This window comes from Terrapene carolina, unplaced genomic scaffold (genome assembly GCF_002925995.2).
Source record: "Terrapene carolina triunguis isolate 2854851 unplaced genomic scaffold, T_m_triunguis-2.0 Scaffold105, whole genome shotgun sequence".
Lineage (NCBI taxonomy): Eukaryota > Metazoa > Chordata > Testudines > Emydidae > Terrapene > Terrapene triunguis.
In genome coordinates this window covers 1,656,576-1,680,324 of record NW_020664456.1, presented here as the reverse complement: position 1 = coordinate 1,680,324, position 23,749 = coordinate 1,656,576, and the positions used below count along the sequence as shown (strand labels likewise).

The window sequence follows — 23,749 nt, the reverse complement described above, 5'->3', positions numbered from 1 at the left end:
CCAGTCAGCGGTGCTGTGGGGCTAAGGCAGGCTCCCTGCCTCTCCTGGCACCGCGCCACACCCCAGAAGCGGCCAGCAGGTCCGGCTCCTAGGCGGGGGGCCAGGAGACTCTGCGTGCTGCTGTCCCCAGCAGGCACCGCCCCCTCCAGAGCCCATTGGCCACAGTTCCTGGCCAATGGGCGTGCAGAGTCGGTGCTCGGGGCGCGGACAGTGCGCAGAGCCCCGTGGCCCCCCCGCCTAGGAGCCGGACCTGCTGATCGCTTCTGGAGTGCAGGGTGGTGCCAGGACAGGTAGGCACTAGCCTGCCTTAGCCCCGCAGCACTGCTGACCGGACTTTTAAAGGCCCGGTCAGCAGTGCTAACCAGAGCCACCAGGGTCCCTTTTCGACTGGACGATCCAGTCAAAAACTGGACGTCTGGCAACACGAGCTGAGAGCCCTAGCTCTTGGAATGATGATCACATCAGAGTCTAAACTTTCATTTTAAAAAAAGGAATTTTCTGACCCTTGTGGCTGAGAAATAGAAAATCTGGCAATGTGAACTGAGTTTAACTGACGCAACAATGTCTGCTAAATCTGCAAAGAGCCTACAGGTAAAATTTTCCTAACTGCTTAAGGAGCCTAAACCCCACTTTAAAAAGTCAGTTAGGCCCACAGGAGCCTAAATCACCTTTGAAATTTTTCCTCTAGAACAACTGCTCTGAGATTATGTTAATCCCAAGAGCCATTTTTCTGTGGGTCCCTGCCACCACTGCAGCAGAGGACATGGTGTGCGGCAAGAGAGGAGAACACAGTGAGCCTGGCCTACTCACCCAAGCAGATACACTCCAGCAACAGGGGTTGCCAATCCCTATCTCTTTGGGGGAGGAGCCATGGGGCAGGGGTCAGAGCCATAGGGGTGGAACCTATGTGTGCCTAGGGCCCCAGGTTGCCTTAATCCAGCCTTGAACATACAGTATTCCAAAATACTGAAACTACTGCATTAAAATAATCTATTTAGACATGTTCAAATGTAAAACCATTTTAACTGTTGACAAGCTGGAACTCTCAACTTCAAATATTATTTATACAGGTATTTCTCATTAAAACATCCCTTTGCTAAAAAGATCAAATAAAACAGGCAAAGCAAATTGTAAATACAATACCTTTTTCAATTAAATTAGCATTCAATATATTTTTTAAAAAACAGGCAAATTCTCAATGAAATTTTGGCTTAAATAAGAAAGATCTAACCCTTTTTGACCATAATTTTCAATGTAGTACTTTTTTGCTGTTGAAATCACACTGTGCAAACTTCATGGATTTGATGCTTTGGGTTCTGGTACATTAGTAAGAGAGTACTGTCAACACATACTTCTTTCTAGTGCTCTTCTCTTCCATTTCTCTCACTCACTGGGACTCCGACAAAGCAATGCACAGAGATATCATTATTACGTGGTAATAAGCTCTGTCCAACACAACTAACACGTTTCTTCTTCTAGAGGCACTAAATGTATAATAGCTCATTTTAAAGTGAAAGATACACAGTTACCAATGACCATACATTTCCTGTGTAGTATATTTCATACTACCCGTAACATTGTTACACCATAGCAAAAGTCAAGCTGTTTTTCATGGTCTTCATTGAATTTTCATGGTGTAATCTCTCAAGAATTTGAAATCAGATCAGATTGAAATTTATCATAAAAACAAACAGCCTGATGTGTGTGGGTTGTTTTGTTTTTGATTGATTGGGATGTTTTGTTTTGTTTTCTTTTTTGAATGCTACAAATGGTTTCAGATAATAGGTGACAAGAACATGAAAGAATGTCACATACTTTAAGATTTAAGAAACCATTTACTAAGTAGAAAAAACTTTCTAAATGTAAGGCTTTAAGCAAAAATTCTTTAAATTTTTAAATATTTTTCCATTTTTGGCTGTTTGTTAATTATCAAAGCTATAATAAGACCTTTGACTTGTCTTCGCCTCTACATTGAGTTACGTTATGACATCACTGCAGGATCAATGGATGCCACAGTTGTGGGATTATGGTTTACATAATTTTCATTTCCATAGCAACAGATTGGTGTCCCAAACAAAGGGCATGACTTACTTGCAGGATTACACACATGTGGAAATTAGGTGGAAAGTTCTTACTCACAATTATTTCTATTTGTGTTTTGCAAAGTACTAAAGCAAATGACCAAGTATATAAAAAATGAGTACAGTTATTCAAAAATGAATTTAAGTCCAATTCATTGTCTTTTCCTATTTAGGAAGCCTAAGATAGTGAAAAAATCATTTAAAATGTCCAACATAATAAAATTTAGAAGATACCCACTGCACATGAAATATACAATAGCTGCATTTGGTAACATTTTTACTACCTCAACGTTGTATGAATGATCACTTCACAATTCCACAATGCTGTTATGATGAAAAAATTACAATATCAATTAAGTTGATTGATGCTGTTATAACTTCATCAAGTACACTCGAAGCACTGCAGCAGCATTACTGTAGCACTGTAGTGTAGACACTACATCGACGGAAGGGGTTCTTCCATCGCTGTAGTAAATCCACCTCTCCGATAGGCGGTAGGTAGGTCAGTGGTAGAAGTCTTCTGTCAACCTAGCAGCATCTAAACTAGGGCTTAGGTCTACTTAATTATATCACATGGGTTGTGAAAGTTTTCACAGCCCTGAGCGATGTAGTTAAGAACATAAGAACGGCCATACGGGGTCAAACCAAAGGTCCATCTAGCCCCGTATCCTGTCTTCTGATAGTGACCAAAGCCCGGTGACCCAGAGGGAATGAACAGAACAGGTAATCATCAAGTGCTCCATCCCCTGTTGCTCATTCCCACCTTATGGCAAACAGGGCTAGGGACACCATCCCTGCCCATCCTGACGGATGGACCATTGATGGACCTATTCTCCATGAACTTATCTAGTTCTTTTTTGAACCCTGTTATAGTCTTGGCCTTCACAATACCCTCTGGCAAGGAGTTCCACAGGTTGACTGTGCATTTTGTGAAAAAATATATCCTTTGGTTTGTTTTAAACCTGCTGCCTATTAATTGTATTTGGTGACTCCTAGTTCATGTGTTATGAGGAGTAAATAACACTTCCTGTGATGGGATGGACTAGGCCCTGAGGCCTCCTTGTGGCCCTGCCACATCCCGCCGCAGGAAAGGATAGAAGAGAGGTCCTCCAAGCTGCCTAGAGCGGCTGTGTGGGAAGCAGCCACTCAGGGCCCAGCAGGTCAGTATAAGAAGAGCTGCAGGGCAAAAAGTGAGTTCAATTCCTTGCCAGAACTGGAGAAGAGTGGATGGTGCTTTAGACTGGCTGCTGGGACTCCACAAGGACAAGACTCTGAGATAAGGGTGAAGAATATGTGGGAGCTATGGGGAAGTGGCCCAGGGAATTAGAGCAGCAATGCAGTCTAGTTAAAGGGACATTGTGAATAGCTGCTATCTATAGAGTCCCTGGGCTGGGACCCAGAGTAGAGGACAGGCCTGGGCTCCCTGCCCCACCAGCCACTGGGAAAGTGGCCTGGACTTTAAGGCACCCCAGAAGGGAGACTGCAGCTGGGCCACTACAATTAAGAGCTGGGGCCAGAAAAGCCCTGAAAGGGCAAAGACACTGTCTCCAGGGAAGGAGTCTGGGGGCACTGCTCTATTCTGGAGCAGGGACAAACAGAGAGAGACCCCTGTTGAACTTGTACCCCAAAAGGGGTTTGTGTTGCTTTTATCTCACTGTGTATGACTTGGCCAGAGGGCTGAATCAGCGAAGACCCACCACAAGCCGGTAGAGAGAGTGCAGACACATGCACTTGGCTGGGGGGGCTTGTGAGTGCAACCCCACTACTTCCTTATTTACTTTCATCATACCAGTCATGATTTTATAGATCTCTATCACATCTTTCCCCCCCCGCCCCCTCAGTCATCTCTTTTCCAAGCTGAAAAGTCCCATTCTTATTTATCGCTCCTCATACGGAAGCTGTTCCATACCCCTAATCATTTTTGTTGCCCTTTTCTGAACCTTTTCCAATTCCAGTAGATCTTTTTTGAGATGGGGCAACCACATCTGCATGCAGTACTCAAGATGGGGCATAGCATGGATTTATATAGAGGCAATATGATATTTTCTGTCTTGTATCTATCCCTTTAATGATTGCCAACATTCTGTCTGCTTTTTTGACTGCTGCTGCACATTGGGTGGATGTTTTCACAGAATTATCCACAATGAGTCCACGATCTCTTTCTTGAGTGGTAACAGCTAATTTAGACTCCATCATTTTACAGAGTAGTTAAAGTAATTAAGGAAACCCAACGTTATAGTGTAGACCAGCCAAGGTCAATCAGAGGCACGAAAAAAGTGACAAATATACTCAGTTTCATATGAAAGCTTTCATCAATCCATTCTGAGGAACCACACATTTCATTTTCCAGGATATTTCTGAAATGTGGCCGCTTTCCCACTGAAAACTTGCAAATTTCTGCATATGTCCTATGTGAACAAATTTTAGTTTGGCTTTTTTCATTCAAAAATAGTCTTGGGTGTTGAGAATTTTTCCCCCCACAAAATTGGATTTTTAAATATTTGAAAACCATGATTTCAGGATTTTTGCATTTTTAATCTTTTTTCACATATGCCTCCAATGAAAGTGATTTTTAATGTCTAAAAGAAACTAAACGTTTCCAATACAGAGCTAAACAGATCATAACATCAGAATAATAAGGTCACATTACACTACAAAGAACTAGAAAGAAATTCAGCAAAAAACACCCCACCATGTTAAGTTTATGCTATGGTTGATACAAGCCCAGCAAAGGAAGAAAATTCCAGTTGCCAGCTGGCACATGGAGACTTGAAACCAGCCCTTGATAAGTGACCGAGTACCTAGCGTTCTCCATCTGATGGCTTGATCCTACCTACCCCACTGAAGTCAACAGGAGTTTTGCAATTGATTTTCATGGGAGTAGGATTAGACCAGGAGACAGAATTCCATGCCAAGTTACTTAAACTGGGTACGAGCAGGCTATAAAATAGCCCAGCTTGTTCATTGCATCTACACATTTAATTCTAGCCAATACTGGTGAATATTGTTACTGCCTGAGATTAACACGGTTTAGATACAATTGAGTTTAAGGCTAATATGACAGCATTAATTCAGAATGTCCTCGCTCTCCATTAATTTGTCAAGACAAACATTATTTTAAATAGTGATCTGTGCTTAATAGTTTTATTTTTAAAAGTCCACACATTTTGGCTGATCATAGTCTAATGATCTTGAAATCTCATCATTAAGTCCCACTGAAAAAGCCTGGACTTGATATAGCTCAATTTATTGCTACTTAGAACTTCCGATAGGACAATAATCTACACTTAAGACAACAAAGGAGTAGCACCGTTATCCCCTCAGATACAGCATCAAAGTTGCAGTGCAATGAAATTACTTCCTGCAGGGGAACTGCACTTTCATTTGACAGTCAAGCTCACTGGCTGTCCAGATGCAATATAACAAGCCGCTTCAATTAACAGTTGCTTTCACATGACTAAATAAATACAAGAATTCTAGACTTACTGTATTAAAAAATCCTCCATCTCTGTAAAACATCACTAAAGCCAAACCTGTCTATAACAGGCAGATCTGACAAATGCTTTTTTCCCTGCTCTTTTTAATTGAGTTGATAGGCATTTTGTATAAATGAGTGAGGTATTAAAATCTGTTTGGATTCTCTCCTTTAATATAATAGCTCATTTCCCTTATAAAATCATTAATGGAAAATAAAGCCCTTTTTGTTAGCTCTAATCTTTCTCCTTTGCAAGAATGCCAGAGGCACTTTATTATGGATCAGGTCATGAATATTACTACTGTAATTTGTAATGTGTGGCAACAAAGAACTGAGATCATTTATGTAACAATAATACTCTGTTCCCCCTTTGAGAAAAGAAGGTAAACAGTATGCATTGATCTCCAGGACAATATAAAACTTGGTCCCTTTGAAGTATTTTTTCTTTTGATATTTACAAATCCAAGTTTACACTATCAAATGATAGCACAGCGCTAACCTTAGAATGTTAGAGCTGCCATGGAGTTTAATAAAATCCTATCATTTCAGGTCAAAATTCTGTAACTGTGTCCACTGTATCTGCTGGAGTGTTATAAAACATCAAGTATATATGGCGACTGGGAAAAGTTTGCAGGCACCAGTCTTGCAAAAACTAGAAATCAATATGGCAGACCCACACTGATGGTACTAACACCACACAAAGATGGGCTGGATTATGGAAGAGTTAAAACATTTACTAGATTGGTAGCTGCAATAGAAAAATATTGACATTAAATTTGCAGTAAATCTAGCAATCAACATTCTAAGTCAGAAAAATGTGCCTCATTTAGGAGTTCAAATGTATATACTTTTTCATTGGTGGGTAATTCTGTAGAGTCACATGACAGCTTTGCCTACTTGAAACAGTAAAAGTAGGTAAAAGCCTATCTGTTCTTTATACTGTTTCAAAGGAAGAGGTAAAGAATGGATACTGATCAAAGGGATTGTTTGTACAGGATTACTGTTCACAATAAAGCCTTCCATTCCCTTAGTTTCAATTACAATGTGCATGAAACCAGTCCATTATTAGAAAAGCTTGTTTCTAGAAAAATGCATTGCATTAAAAATAGAACACATTATTGGAAGGTACTGCCTTCAGAATGCTCAACTTATTTAATGTCAACCTAAACAAAACTTCAATTGGTTCTAATTTAATGGTAAATGCCAGCTGTACAATTTAACTCAACCCACGTTAGCTAGCCGTTCCCAGTGATACACAGTGTTTACTTTAGAAGTGAACCTCTTTGCACCATCCGGGTGCTTTAATGCATGCAGAAAGCTCCTTGGACCTAGGGTGGTAGACGCTGTAGGCACAGAGAGGTGGACTGAAATCTTCAGAGATCTTTTCTCTGAATAGTTTGAATTCTTGAGCAATGTACAGAGGAGCGTCTGATGTGCTAAGTCTGTCTAGAAGAAGCTCTATTAGGATGCTGGTGCTGGTTATTCCTACAAACTTTGAATCTCTGATTTTTGGGGAGACAGACTAGAGCCCTAATCTTTGATTCAGCACTAATCTACTTTTCCCAGGCTTCATGAAATATTGCCTCAAATAAGCTTAGCCTATATTCATCTTTCAAGAAGAGTAGAATTATCATCTTATTAAAGAATGTTACAGTGGAATTATATTAGCAGTACAGTGTTTAACAGTTCCAGGAGTAGCAGGAAGGAGAGGGAGAGGGAATGACAAATTTTCTCTAAGCCTAAAGGGCTTTTTTAAAGATCAATTCATGAGGATTTGCCGGAAAAGTGGAACCCAGTTCACCAGTTGTTTCTCCAACTTTATCTCTATTTTGCTCTTTAATAAAAAAAAAATAAAAATGGAAACATATGCTGATAGTAGAAACACAGTTCTTTCCTACCTAATACCCCAGTTCAGGAAAGCAATTAAGTTCTGTCTGGAATAGTGATGCTTTTAGGCTAATACTTAGTTCCATACCTTTTTCTGTGTAATTAAAGCACTTCTAAAGACAACAAAAGAACTGGAATGTTTGTTTGTATTTTAGAACTTTTTGAGAATTACATGAAATGGGCTCGACACTCAGAGCGTACGAATTATAAATACTTCAGCGCTGATCCAACAAAGCACTTAAACGAGTGCTGTTATGGCACTATACCGCATTATTTTGGTTTATAATGCATCCACTGAACCATGTGTCATTTGTCTATTTAATTTTTCCTTAAAATCCCCTAGAAGAATCCCTGCAATTCTACTTTCAAATTATCCCAATACATATAGACAGTTTCAATAGGAATTAACAATATGGCTTAACCTATCAAGTGTTTTAAGGAAGATAAGGCTTTGTAAGCATCCCAAAACTACCAATGCAGACTTTTTTGGGAAGGAAGGGGGTTAAACACTCAAATCAGTAAAAAGAACAGGAGTACTTGTGGCACCTTAGAGACTAACAAATTTATTAGAGCATAAGCTTTCGTGGGCTACAGCCCACTTCTTCGGATGCTCAAATCAGTGAACTAATTGACTTATTGATAACCAAGGTGGGTGTCTTTTATTGGACCAACTTCTGTTGGTGAGAGAGAAGCTTTTCAGTTACACAGAGCTCTTCTTTAAGTCTGGGAAAGGTATTCAGGGTGTCACAGCTAAATACAAGATCAAACAGATAGTTTAGCATAAGTAGTTAACACATATTCTAAGGGACCATTCAAGGTGAAGTGGCCCGTTAACACTCCTGCAGTCAAATGACAAAAGGGGGGTTAGTGGGTTACCGAACAATCTGATAAAAGACCCAAAAAAACCCCACCCACCCTATCATCTGTGGTGAATACTTTTCACAAAGTGATCACTCTCTATCTGACCTCAGTCCTCATACTCATCAGAAACCTGCACAACACATTGAAAATACAAGCCTGGGAGCTTAAATTCATAACTTTGCTAAACACTAAAAATCATGGGCTAAATAGATACTGTATTTACGGCTTATTACAATAATCTGTAACCCACTAACCCCCATTAGTCCTATGACTACTGGAGTGTTAAGGGACAACTTCACCTTGAATGGTCACATCAATATGTACTAATTACTTATGCCAACCTATCTGTTCAACCTTGCATTTAGCTGTCATACTTTCTTTTCCAGACCCGAGGAAGAACTCTATGCAGCTCAAAGGCTTCTCTCTCACCAACAGAAGTTGGTCCAATAAAAGGTATTACCTCACCCACCATGTCTTTCTAAAGTCATGTCTTCACTACATAAGAATGGCCCTACTGGGTCAGACCAAGGGTCCATCTAGCCCAGTATCCTGTCTTCCGACAGTGCCAGGTGCCGCAGAGGGAATGAACAGAACAGGTAATCAAGTGATCCATCCCCTGTCGCTCATTCCTAGCTAATAGCCATTGATGGACCTATTTTGCATGAATTTATCTGCCGCAGCAGCGTTTTAATGTGGCTGTGTAGTTACAACACCAGCGCTGGGGGAGCGCTATTAAAAAAACCCACCTCCATGAAAGAAGTAGCTACCAGCGCAGCTCCCAGTGCTGGTGCACTGCCTACACTGCCACTTTACAGCGCAGAAGTTTGCAACGCTTGGGGTGGTGGGGGGAGTGTTTTTTCACACCTGAGTGAGAAAGTTACAGTGCTGTAAAGTGGCAGTGTAGACAAGGCCTTACACCCTGAGACTGAGAGCTCCAACACTGCATACCTATTATTGATAACCACACTTTTGTAAATACAGTTTTATAGAAGTGCTATCAGTTAGACACCATCTTCTAGATTGCTCAGTTGTTTATGGGTTTGCCGGATTTAAATTCTTTTCTCGATAGCACCTACTCCCAAATCCCTTGCATGAAACAAGACACAGTAGAAGACGTTGATTTCATCCAGTTACAGCCATTAAGGGGTCATTTGGTCATGCCAAAAGCAAATATTTCTTTGATTTTTGTGCCATAAGCCTGACTGACTCCAATCCAGAAAATAAGTTCTCTTGATGCTTAAGCTTGTGTTCAAATATTTCCATAGCTCATTTATGGACTCAATACAATTAGTACTAGAACTTATTTTTCTATTACACATTTTTCTTGCATACAGAATCTTTATATTCTCTATTAGTGTTTTATACGTTCAGAAAAGAAATAATACTATTAAGAATGTAGTGCTCCAAGAGAAATTGTAACACACCTTCTGAATAGGTTGCATAGATATACTTTCTATCTAAAAGTTTCCCTTATGTCTGAAAAGATCATCAATTGAGTTCCTGTTAGAAATGCTTACAAGTCATTCACATACTAAAACTTGGAGAAAAGTTTAGGTTTTTTTTTTTTTTTTTTTAATTGAAACTAATGGTGACCTAGTTGGTCAAGATAAGTTTTAAGGGAGCACTGTTTAGCTGCTCTAGACCAAATATATTAAAATAGAAACAAAAGATCATAAAAGCAAGCAAATTTATAGGCAGTTTCAGGAAAGAACACTGCAAAGTACAGTGAAACTGTCTTACAGTAAAGAGGTGTGGGGTTTTTTTTGTTTTTTTTTTCCCTTTTCACCAGAACTTCACTTAAAGCAGAGGTTTACTATGGCTCAGATCCTGCATAGAGATTTGTCCATGTAGCATCCCACAGACTTCACTAGAAGAAAAATGCAGGTCACTGTTTGCAGAATCACAACCTATACAGAACTGCAGTTGGCATGTTGCAATGCATTGGAACAACCTCGAAGTTTCACTCTCCTTTGAAATTTCACTATTTAATGGACTAATGCATTAGTTAATGGACATGCCCTATTTAGTAAGACTTTTGATACGATCTCACATGCCCTTCTCATAAGCAAACTAAGGAAATGTAGCCTGGACAAACCTACTATAAGGTGCGTGCAAATTGTATTCAGAGAGAAGTTAATGGTTCATAGTTAAGCTTGAAGGGCATATCGAGTGGGGATCTGCAGGGATCTCTGCTGAGTCTGGTTTTTTTCAATATCTTCATTAATGATTTAGATAATGGCAGAGTGTACATTAAAGTTTGCAGATGATACAAAGCCAGGACAGGTAGCAAGTGCTTTGGAGGACAGGATTAGAACTCAAAATGATTTTGACAAACTGGAGAAATGATCTGAAATAAATAGGATGAAATTCAATATGGACAAATGCAAAGTATTACACTTCAGAAGGAATAATCAATTGCACAAATACAAAATGGGAAATGATTGTTTAAGAAGGAGTACTGCAGAAAAAGATTCTGGGGCTTATAGTGGATCACAAACTAAATATGAAACAATATAATACTGTTGCAAAAAAAGCCAACATCATTCTGGGATGCATTAGCCGAAGTGTTGTAAGGAAGATACAAGCAGTAATTTTTCCACTCTACTCAGCACTCATAAGGTTCTAGAATAGTGTCCAGTTCTGGGCACCTCACGTCAAAAAAAGATGTGGAAAAATTGGAGATAATCTAGAGAACAAAAAAGGTTTAAAGGCCTCGAAAACACGACCTATAGGGAAAGACTGAAAAAATTGGGTTTGTTTAGTCTGGAAAAGGGGGGGGGGGGAAAATGGGGACTCAAGTCTTCAAGTAGGTAAAAGTTGTTATAAAGAGGAGGGTGATAAATTGTTCTCCTCCATTGAGGACAGGACAAGTAATGGGCTTAAATTACAGCAAGGGAGGATTTAGGTTACACATTAGGTAAAAAACTTCCTAACTGCAGGAGTAGTTAAGCACTGGAACAAATTACCGAGGGAGGTGGTGGACTCTCAGTCATTGGAGGTTAAGATAAACACCTGTCAGGGATAGTCTTCTATCTAGATAATACTCAGCCTTGCCTCCGTGCAGGGGACTGGACTAGAGGACCTACCAAGGGCCCTTCCCGTCCTACATTTTTATGATTCTATATCTGAAATCACTTAAAGCAGGTTACATATCTAGCCATTTTACAAAACTGCTTAAAAATACATCAACGTTTCAGAATGAGATCCACACTAAGTCAGTTCAATCGTATCAGCAAAAATGCCACACAAATCAAGACGACGACATAAGTAAAACACTAAGACTTTATTAAAAATCCAAAATTTATTGCAAATTGTACTTTGCTTCCCTCCTTTCTTCATTTTTACATGATTTATTGATATCCATGATTTTTTCACAGATGTATTTGTTGACTTTGGAGAGTCTCTGTGCAATTTCAGTTTCATCCACAGTTTCTTGTGCTATTCTGTCATACAAACATTCTGGGGGAAAAAGTAAGAGAACAGCAGTTATTTTTAAGAAAAGAATTTAGCCCTGTGCTGGAAATCAGTACAGCAAATAAAACATGCTCAAGGTACTATAGAGCCAGCACTTCATAAGCCACTTGTATATTTTTTTAATTCAGTGTTCTATTGTACAATAAAAGGGCTCTCTGATTCATTGGTTTGGTCCCCTTTATCTGGCACAAGTTTAGGCTTGCCATGTTTGAATCTTTGTAGGGCACAAGCAGCTCACAAGTTATGACATTTCACTGGCTTCATGAGTAGAAATGGGGGTAAATCCAAACTCAAATGGTGTCACTCCTACCCTCTCTGTCATCAATGCCAACCTTAACCCCTTCATTTGTCCACATCTCCCAAAACAGTCTTAGAGCTTTCTTCCAGACGACATAGAACACCCTTACTGAAAATGATCTGTCAGGCCACTACCCTTTCCTCCTTCAAGTCACTTCTACCGTCACACCTACAAGACATTAGCCAAATAATAGTGGTTAGGAGGAGAAGCAGTAGGAGATAGGGGACATTTATTTCACATTTAAAAAAAATTTATGTAGTATACATTAATATGGCTATATCTTGGTTATACATCTCTTCCCAACCATTTGTATTTTGTTGCTTTAATAGATTGGGGTGGAGACCATCTTGCTCTGGTTTTGTACAGTACTTTGCATATTGTGGGCTCTGTTCTACTGGAATATAAATACAAAATAATAATAAAATAAAATCAATGAGGTCAGTGGGAGCTGAGACCACTCTCTACCACCCGCAGATGGCACTTAGCAAGTTGCAGGATCAAATGTTTTTCTGCAATGAATTAGAGAGGTAGCACCCTACTTTCTGCTCCTTAAAATCAGGTGTGCATTTTGTTGTGTTTTATAATTGAAATAATTTCTATTGTCGTGTAGGCTACGAGTAATAAATAGCTTCCAAGATTGATTAAACAATCTCTGCTTTGCTTTGGCTAGTAATCAATTTTAGCAGCCATTTATTGCTTCATATACTAGAAAGCTATAGAGAATATTGCTTAATTAACAAGTTTTATAATGTTGCTAATGCATCGTATTAAAAAGTTATGAAAATTAAGTATTATTCATGCTTCGTAGTTCATTTTGAAGCTGCCCAGAAGTTTTATAAAAGGTTATATTTTGCATTAACAAGGTTTATAACAGTGCTCGGGCATGAGACTTTTTATAACTTCTGTATAATATACTACACAGTAGAGATTTTTAAGCAGCAAGAGATGTTAGCCACCTTAAGGATTAATTCTGTCTTTTTAAAATGTGTTTTAAATAAACTATTCTGGGACTAGAAAATGGTGAAAACATCTGAAACCATATGAATTTTATGGACTCTTAACTGGAAAATTTATTGGCTATTACTAAATAAATAAAACCAATTGGCAGGCAGACTAACTGGGATGTCAATATGCAGTAAAATATTATTTGAAATAATGTGGCAAACAATGGGGGAATTAACTGAAACAGATTCATTGTGCTCAAGGCAGAATATTACATCACTATAGAAACTTCAGTAGTATAGCACTGAACTATTAGTAACAAATAGGGGGTTTCTGCCCAAGAGACCTGCCACATAAGTACAGACAATATTGTGACTTCACCCCTTGTTCAGGGCTGTGGTAATGTGTAAGTTGTATCAATTCAAAAGTGGCCCTAGGAGTCATGGGGACTCAGACATACCCCATGAGCCACAATTCCTCCCTGCTTCCTTCCTGTCCGCACCCCAGAGGGCTATAAGGGGGAGTAATTTACTGCTGGTATAAGGCTGCTGGTTTAGCTACTGATCAGTGAGATGGGCTCCACCCATTCCTTGTCGTCTAGCTACGTGGAGGGAGTAAGTAGACAAGTAGCCCCATTCTCTCCTACGCAACTGGATCTGAGATTCAGGTAGTCTGCACAGGTGTGTAAGAGAATTGTACTCCTTTGTTTAGGTGCACAGTCCAGGTCATTGGCCATGCACAGCAAGGCCCTACACTCAATGTCATGGCATTCCGGTGTCTGTATTGGGATAACTTTTGAACACTGCATCCAATCAATTTCAAAGTTTCAGGGACTGGTCTAGGCATCAATGACAGTACCCTGTTGATTCTGGTGAAAACCAGAAAAGCCGGACTTGGAGGAAGATATCAGGCCCACAGACTGCCTGATGTTGCAAGCAGAAGAATCGCTCTGGCATCCCCTGATGCTGCCTACACATATCACAGGCAGCAGGGCTGCATGGGGAGATTGTCTACAGTGCAGCAGTTCTCAGCGGGCCAAGCTGTGTGCTAACGGCCGCCAACGTGCCGGGGTCACCAGCCCACCCCGCATGGCAGGAGTCTGGGGTTAGCACTGGTGGCTGGTCAGGGATCTGGGGCTCCCACCAGGGTCTGGGGCAGCCATGCGGTGGGGATCTGGACAGCGGCCGGCCCCATGAGCTCCAGGAGCTGGGGCAGTCGGCCCACCCCACGTGGCGGGGTCCGGGGCAGGCAGCTGGGTCCAGGAGTGAGGGCAGCCATGCGGAGGGAGTCCTGGGCAAGCAGCCCCACAGCCCTGCATGGCGGGGGTCCAGGATCAGGGCAGCTGCATGGGGGCCTGGCAGCTGGCTAGCCCCGCCAAGCCTTGTGGGCCACGGCAGCCATCCCCACAGTGGGGATCCAGGATGGGGGCAGCTGCGGTCCAGGGTTGGGGCAGCCGTGCGGCTCCAGGTGGTGGGGGTCCGGGTCTGCCAGCCACCCAGCCCCACAGGGCAGCCGTGTGGCAGGGGTCTGGAGTCGGGGCAGCCAACCCTGCCCCTCAGGGTCCAGGGTGGGCCTCAGCAGACAGCTGGCCCTGTGACAGGGGTCCGGGGGTCAGGGCAGCTAGTCCAGTGGTGTGGTCCGGGGGCCAGGCAGCAGGGGTCTGGAGTCAGGGCAGCTGGCCAGCCCGGCCTGCCCCGCCCCGCCTCATGGTGGGCTGTGGTAGGCAGCTGGCCCCATGGCAAGGGTCTGGGCAGGTGGGGGTTTGGGAAGCTATGCGGCTCCATAGGGTGGGGATCTGGGTCTGCCGGCCAGCCCCAAAGGGTCTGGGGCAGCCACGCAGCATGGGTCCAGGGTAGAAGCAGCCCCGCTGCAGGGGTCTGGGGCAGGCGGCCAGCCCCACAGGGGCTGGGGCAGCCACACAGGTCCGGGGGCCAGGGCAGCCAACCGGCTCCGCATGGTGGGGGAGTCCAAACTCAGGATCCGGGCTGCCGCTGCCCTGCCCCCTGCAGCCCAGATAACACATTGTGGGCCACATATGCGGCCCGCCATGTGTAATAAGTTGAGAACCACTGCTGTAGAAATAAGAGAACTTTATAGGATGCACTTTGAGGGATGTGTGGCAAAGGGAGAATGGTGGTAATGGGGGAAGCAATGACCTGAAGAGGTAGTGTGAGCAGGTCAAGCAAGGACCTAGAGTTGTGGTGGGGGAGAGATACTGTTTATAATGAACCCACAGTTTCTCCACAAATATCTGCCCTGGAAGGAGAAGGGACCCTGGTGTGTATGTAAGTGATTCCCAACCACAGTTTGAGGAGGAGGGTGTGAAGGAGGGTTCTGGTGGGGTAAGGGTGTGAACTAACAGCAGATTAATATGCTGCTCTCTCACTACAGATGCAATAGTGTGCGACCCTCTAATAATCTTGCCCTAAGCCCATATGAAGGGAGTGCTGGGGGATGATAGGCAGGTTCCCTACATAAAAGAGCCTGATTTAGGTGCACCAACCAGGCTACAACTCTCAATTGGTAAATGAGTATTAGGTGGAGATCATGAATGAGAAAACAGGATTCTTGTTGCTTGAAGCTATATTGCAATGGAAATTCCCCCTATCAAAAAAATCACTACACTAAAAACAAAAACAATCCACACTCCATTAGTGATGTAGGTAGCATCTCTATCTTTTTATCAGGGATTTGGAGCAATCAAATTTTTGAATTGCTCCACTCCAGCTCCACTCTGGCACCAATATTGACTGCTCCAGCTCCGCTCCGACTCCGCGCTCCGACTCAAATTAATTTTTAACTAAATAAAAAGTGCATACTTTGTAATTTTGAAAACACATTTTTTTATTCAGACTTTTAAAACAATTTAAATGTCATCAATGATACAAACTAGAATCATTCATAATTCATTCTGTAAAAAATTATTGCAGCAATCAAGTCATCTTTCCTAGCCTGCCGCAAATCATTTAAAATTAACTTTAAAGCCGAAAACAGTCGCTCTACACTAGCTTGAGTTGTTGGCATGCTTGAAGCAATTCTACAGGCAGCCTGAATGCGGTGTGGGTAGCTGTGAATGGCCTCAAAAACAGACTTAACTTTTAGCCTACCAATAGACTCCATCGCCTCACAATCTTCCTGAAAGTTTCTCTCAAATAATGCTTCATTACAATTATGAATTGCAGAAACTCGCTGGCGTCTGTCTTGTTTATCCAATTCCTTTTCGAAGTCGTCATCTTCTGAAGAATTGATGCTTGAATTATCTCCATTTCCCCGTGATGGCTGAAGATGTCTCAGGGATGGACGCTCGAACAAGTTCAGAGTGGAGACGGAAGTTTGAGAACAGCCTGCTACTTCTGAAGGATGTGAACTTTCAGAAACCGCACATTCGATTGTGGACTCCTTTTGTTGTGTTTCATTTTCTTCAACCTCTTTCGCGGAGTTCAAATGTAGCAATAAATTTTGTTTTTCGAGTCGTTGAGCAATATCAAGGAGGCCTTCCTTTGCCTTTGGTATTTCCCTTGAGGTAAGAAGAATCCGATACCGTGGGTCAACATAAACTCCAGCAAGGAAATGAATATTGTCAAAAAGCTTCTCTTCGCGTTTCTGCATGGAGGACAGAATTCCTTCTGCAATTTGTCCACCATTTTCTTGCAAGAATTTTGACAGTTTTCGCCATTCCTTCATTAAAACTCCCGGGGTTACATCAACAGCTTGAAGATTCACAGTTGTTTGGTTTGGCTTTGCCAAGAGGTCTCGCAGGTTCTTCACTTCGTCCCATTCAGCTTTTGTTAACTTGAGTTCTCTTGTTCCAGCAGCAGCCATTTGTTCACAGTATGACTGAAAAACGAGAAGCCGATCAATCATCGCAAATGTTGAACCCCAGTGAGTCACAGTATCCAATGACTGAGTTACCCCATGTAGATCAAGCAGAACACTTTGAATACTTGGGGTTTGTAGTTTGACAACCACTTGTCGAATTTTTGCCAGAAATTTCTTCGCGTGTTCTTTGTTCAGTCCATCCCAGATTGCCAACTGAAGAGTGTGAATACCACACCTCATCAGTTGGACTTTTGAGTCATCCTCATGAAGCCATGTTGGAAGTATGAGGCTAGGGTCATTAACCCATTGCGCAGCAGCATCCACGTTGAGTTCGATTTCATTCATTCCTTTAGTTCCTTCATCAGACAACATAGCTTCAGTTCTGTCCACATCCCTGTTCTCAGAGGTCATAATGATTTCATTGTCCTCGCTGAAATTATTGACAGCACACGTCATGTTTGCTGCATTGTCAACGCAGATGCTCAGCACTTGCATTTCACGGATCCCAAATTTTTCTAAAATAGCTTTTACTTGACTTTTCACATATGAAGAATTGTGACACCCTTCAGTGTCGATTATGTCCAAGGTTTTTACCACAGCTTTATCTTTTCCTTCTTCGTAGTACTGAGCATTGATTGCAAGGAAATTTCTGTTTCCACGGGTTGCTGCATCCATTTTCAGGTAGCACAATTTTTGCTCCAAAGCTTTCTTGAGCTCTTTGCGACCAGACTCAGCTGTGCTGACAACTAAATGATGAACTGCATCGTGCCCCATCGAAACACCAAGCTGCCGACCCATTTCACCTGCAATTTTTTGGAATCCTTTGTTCTTTAGCCTGAAGGTAGTGAGCGGTGTTGAACTCAAGCAAACCATTTCCATCAGCCCTTCACGGAAAGTATTGGCATCCATAGTGACTGTAACCTTTGAGGACTTCAAATATGAGTCAAGTTTTGTTTGCTCAATTTTGGGTTTCTTTTCAGATGAAGCTCCGCAAAAAATCTTTTCTCCAGGAGTTTTCAAAGAGCCAGATGAACGTCGTTTAGCTGCGTCAGCTTTCTGTTTTGCCTCATCTTCCTGGTCCTTTTTTGTAACCAGAGCCGCATAGTTTTCAGGATGGTTACGTTTTACATGCCGCCAAAGGTTGAAACTTTTCACGGCACTTGCTTCACTTGTCTTGAAGCTACATGGTTTGAGCTCGCCATTCACTTCCTTTTCCACCTTGCACGTTGCCGATTTCTTCTTTGCTTTTCCCAAAAGCCCAAATTTGGGCTTTTCAAATTCAAAAGTAAAGACGTCATTGAGATCCTTTTCCGTAAATCGGCTATCAATCATGGGGGGCAGATTTGTTTTTTTTGTTGAAGCCATGGCCAAATCTTCTTGTGCTGCTACCACATCCAAATGTTTCTTGTTATGATCTTCAAAAAGCAATGAACAAAAGCATTACATCTTTTTATAATGTACCTGCTTGTGATATCTTAACCAATTAAGGTACTTCGACTTTATTTTGGATTTTCTGGACAAAAATGATCGCATTTTCTTTTTACACAAATTATTAAAGTATATTTTAATATTTTAACATGTTTCTTGCAGTTTTAATGAAGTAATAAGTATTTTAATATACATAAATTTTTATTTATAAATTGCAAGTTAGTTTTTCTTATGAAATTTTGCAGTAAAAATATTAAAAACGTGGAAAATATTTCGAATATCTCAAATGCTTGAATATAGATATATCAATGAAATTTGGTATGTGCCATAGCATTAGTACGTGCTATCGCTGTTCTACAACATTAATTGTTGGGAAGTAACAATGCTACACATTACAAGGTTAAAAATAAACTTTCACGGGAAAGTGGGTTCAAATTGCGAGCACAGTCCCTTTAATAGAGAGCAAATTTTTGGAAATACGTTTTTCCTTCATCAGCCTGAATAGATTAAACAAGGTAGAGCAAACAACAGGTTCTATCTTGTATAATGTTTCCAGTCTGATGAAGGAAAAACATATTTCCAAAAATTTGCTCTCTTTACTAAAAAGGACTGTGCTTGCAGTTTGAATCTGCTTTCCCGTTAAAGTCCATTTCCAACGTTCGATCAGGCGTCATGAACTGGGGGGGACTAGGCCAATTTTATTTAATATTTTTTAAATCTTCGACTATTTAACAGATACGACCCTGGAATAGGATTTAATGCTAAAACATGCATTAAAATGGTACTCTTAATGTATTTTGTATAATTAACCATTTCCGAAAAAACTGTTTAAAATTTTTAATCTGCTTAAATGCTTAGAATGATGCAAACAATTTTACTTATTACTTATTTTTCAACTTTGGACCCATAAATTTTAAACGCAATAATTAATAAATAACCAAAAATTAACAACTTATTATGGAACATAATATTACCTCGTAGTCAGGGGCAGTCGACAACAAGCCTTTCTTGAAATATGAAATAAAAATGACCAACCGCCAGTTTGGGACGCCTATGGTTTAAATAATTTTGGATAATGTAATATGGTAGCACATACTAACGCTAAGACACAGACAATTTCATTACTTTATATTAAAGCGTTTTTGAGATATTAATCAGAAATTAACTTTTCATCACCTCCTTGAAGGGACTGCTCCCTTAGGAAGAATTTTAGGACACGTGTTCACAGAAACGTTTTTTCTTAAAATGCCCTAAGGATCCACCCCCAAAGTTGTGTTGGACATTTTCCAATCACTCTGGATATATCACAAAAATCACTCCTAATTTATGCAAAAATGTTTACTGTATATTTATATGCCTGCTGCAAATAAATTTAAAATTACAAAACAACGCTACCAAAAGACCGTTGAACAGATGACATATAAAATAAGTCCGCCAGAGTGATACGGGAGCATGTACAAATGAACAAATGGACCGGTAACGGGAGCCCGTGTGAGAAATGAGCTTAAGTGGTTAATATGTCTTGCGATATCTTAATATAGCAATAAACAAAAACATTTTTTTTTGTGCAATATACCTGTTTGTGATTTCTTAAATGTTGCGTCTTGCATCACACTTTTCCGTAATCGCAGCACTCAGCGCATCTCGTTGATCAACTCTTACAAAAGAAGTATCAACACATACTAATCTAACTAATCTATGCGAGTATGTACTCGCCTATCCTTGGCACAAGGGTGGGAGCAGTCTGCAGTGTTGCCGGATGTCTGATATGTTTTATTAAAGAATCAGATAACTATCTCCAAAAAACGTTGTAATTTTGTATCTGTACATTAAATCTTGATTTCGGCTGAAGTGAGAATAACTGACATATTACGTAAAGTGGTAACATAGATGTTAATATCAATTGTTATGCAATCTAAAACTTTTTGGCATCTTTAGGACTTTCTTGCTAAATATCATTCATTTTGGATTGAAAATGAAAAAAAAAAAAACCCACAAAACTGGAGCAGTCAAGATTTTCTGTGCTCCGGCTCTACTCCAGCTCCGGGCAAAAACCTGCAGCTCCACTGCTCCGTGCTCCAGCTCCGTGCTCCGCTCCAAAGCCCTGCTTTTTATACTAAGCTCATCCATCCATCTATTCTATTCCGTCACTGCAGTATCTGGACACTTTGTGCGTATTTAAAAATAAAACAAGTTTTCCCTCTCTCTCTTCCTTTCCAACTTGTTGGAGAAATAGCTGAATTAGTTTATAGTGCTAAGTTTTGAGGCAGAGGATCCAGAGGAAGTTTCTAGCTTCCTGCCTTGATTTCCCATCCACTTCCCATCTCTTGTTTATAGGAATTATGCAACTTGTCAGGCCTGAAACTGGACTACTGCAGCTCACACTTCTGGAGACTGACTAATCTCTGTGAAAGTCACTCATCACAGTGTGAAACCTTTGGGAGAGAGTAAGTAAATTCACAGACAGCACACCCACAGTCTCTGCCCTAAAAGCCCATTATCTGTTTGCATTCTATGTTAGCCTTCATACAGTGATTTAGTGGAGGGGGAAGAACCCACTAAGTAATAGCCAACAAGCAGAACTACAAACCCTATAATCAGTTACCTATAAAAGTCTGCTTTAATCGTCTTTAGGAATAATTACTTTTTTTAAGCGACCATTCTTTTCTCCTGTAGATATTTACCCAATTATTGCTAGTAGAACCTGGTGGGCGACAGCTACTCAGTGGTTTCATTACAACCAAGTTATTATGTCATACTACTTTACTACTGGTGCTATGGTAACACCCTGAGTCACCCACCAGAAATGGAGCCCCTTTAGCAAGGCACTGAACATACAGAAGAAAGCATGGTCCCCTGCCCCAAAATTCTTATAATCCAATTGAAGTCCAAGGCACAAGAAATGAGTATAACTAATTACAGGAGTGAGTTGGGATGAGGGAATTGGAAATAAGATAACTTTACAACCTATACGTACAGAAATTATATTTCCTGCTTCCAAAATACAGCCACTTTTGATTGGAATACGGCCGCTATTTAATACAGCTCGCAGGAACCCTACATAGCAATTTAGAATAATATCCCACTGAAATGGCACAGGAGCTTTAGGAGGCAGAATGCAGAGGCTAACACCCCAATCTTGATAAAAATTCCATGGGGAATTGGCTCAATTTTAACGGAGAGAGGACTCTGTAGAACCGAAGACGACTGTTAGAAGTGACAGTGTAAAATGCAAGCATGATGATACAAAAAGATTGAACTTTATTAGTCACTTAAAATAAAGGACAAGCACTGTTTGACTCTTTCAGCACCTTGCACATGGGATGCTTGCTCGTGGTCATTCAAGGTCCCATGACAATCCTTCTTGCCCAATTAGAGTCATTGATCTACATTTCTTGCTCAAATTCCAACTTAGGGACAGAAATTGATTTCTACCCATCTAAATTCACTTTGGTTCAAATGGAAAAGCTGTTATACATCTGTTTTTGGAAGGGGAGATGAAAATTTGTACCGACATTATAATAATGGCTTTTGTGCCCCACCCCAGAGGAAGTTGTATCTTAGAGATAGGAGAAATGAAAGGCTCTCTCCCCATGGACAGCTGTAATGTTGTAAAGTTATTCCAGTGCTTGTCAAAAGTGATACATGCATTACAAAATATCAGTAAGTTAGCAACAAATTCCATCAGAGTGCTGTCTGCAAAGCTCATTTGGGGCCTACCTTCAAATGCCTGCTTTGACATAATGAGCACCCTGAACCCCACCAAAGTCATCTTGTAGCACTGGGCCCTCGAAAGACTGCACTGTATCTGGCTATTGAAGCAAGTGTCTGTTTCTGGGAGGGGAGCAGTTTGTGTTGCAATAGTAACTTTTATTTTAGTTTTTAAGTGGATGAATTTTACACAAGATAGAGAAGCATTTTTCATCTCACTGATTAATGTTTAAACTACACAGCAGGAACCCAGTTTTCAAGTAACCTACCTCTGACAATGCTTAATTTGTGAGGTGAGAGAGGTGGCTTGGGAACTGCATCTTTCTTTTTTTTGGTTGCAACTCCTGTGACGCTTCTGTTCTTGAGAACATCTGTTCCCCAAATCATTACCGCTAGGTTTTTTGTATACTTTGAATCTCCTTGTGTTACTTGCAGCTGGTGCCATTTCTCCTCATCTACCCAGATTCCACTGCCCAGATGGACCTAGAAAGTAGTAATAAAACAAACAACAACTTAGCATCTATGGTACGCGGCACACAACAGTGTCCAAGCACTGTATGAACACTAGTATTAGGTACTATAATAATAATAATAATAATAATAATAATAAAGACTAAGCAAATTCAGTTTGCCTAGTTTTGAACCCTGTCCAACATTGTGGGTCAGTAAGTTTGAGTCGAACTCTTACATTTTGTGTTTCACTTTCCTTTGTTTTTCCAGTCCTTTTACTCTTAACTCCTCCCCCCCCCCATAGTCTCTCTCCTGAAAGACTATGATAAAAGGACCAGAAATAGGACAGAGAAAAATTATAATTAGCAAATATATCTAGTACTCTCTATATGCACTGTATTCAAGCCAATCACTTGGGCCAGCCTAATTTGGGGCAAGGAAAAATGTTCTATTCTTAGTACACAGCACAGGCTTCCCTTTTACCAGGAGAACCTAATTTACTCAAATCACACTTTGGGAGGTGGTGGGGAGGGAAGCACACTATGGGCCAAATTCTGGTCCCACTGAAGTCTAAACCTCATGTTGACTTCAATTGCAGTTGGATTACCCCCCCCCCCCCCGCCCGTTTAAATTACAAGGGTGGTGGTTGGTGAGGTGGAAGGAGGAGTTCAGCACTCCAATTGTTAACCCTTTGAACCCAAAAGACTGCGTGCAAGCTTCACAAAACCTAATTCCAGCAATGAAGTTTGTCCATTCCTAATAGCTACAACTGAACTACTATTATGGAGAAATGCAACAATATTTCTGTAATACTGTAAAAGGAAAAGGGAAGGAAGAAGGGAGCTTCCTTCCTTAGAATATTCAAATGGACAAAATCCTAAAAGGGGGGGGGGAGATAATGGACACAAGTACTGTGACAGCCCAAGTTCAGTTTTCACAAAAATTGAGAATTTTTTAAAAACTTTTACATCATGAAAAAAGGAAAATAGTCTAACAGTAAACTTAAGTGATTTTTTTTACATCTTTCATGTTCAATTATCTAAAATTTTATCTATGTTGCTCATAAAAGATCTGCATTGCACAGCTCACACATAAAGGAGTGACTTTATACATGCAAAGAGTCTTATTACGTTCACTGAAAATGGGCAAAGACATTTTTAAATTTCATAGGTCCAACCTTCGAGTCTCTGTTCAATCAAAATTCTCAATGACTTCAACTGGAGTTTTTCCTGAATTAGGACTGCAAGCTATTGCCTGAAAATCATTTTTATTATAACAGTGTCTGTGATATGGTGTATTCGGCCTTTGTGGCTCCCTGCTGGG

General features: G+C 40.8%; 2 protein-coding genes across 2 annotated transcripts in view; both read right to left on the bottom strand.

The window, feature by feature from the left end:
- The window catches only part of LOC113406570 (cytosolic carboxypeptidase 6-like), a 1,366,737-nt gene that overhangs the window by 481,029 nt on the left and 861,959 nt on the right, over nt 1–23,749 (bottom strand). The window lies entirely within an intron of this gene.
- LOC112118970 (BEN domain-containing protein 5) overlaps nt 11,592–23,749 on the bottom strand; it is a 44,352-nt gene continuing 32,194 nt past the window's right edge. Inside the window, exons 6-7 of the mRNA XM_026651879.2 lie at nt 22,246–22,459; nt 11,592–11,763 (exon numbers count right to left, since the gene is read on the bottom strand). Coding sequence (XP_026507664.1) covers nt 11,606–11,763; nt 22,246–22,459 — 372 coding nt within the window. The 3' untranslated portion in view covers nt 11,592–11,605. The remainder of the gene's footprint in view (nt 11,764–22,245; nt 22,460–23,749) is intronic.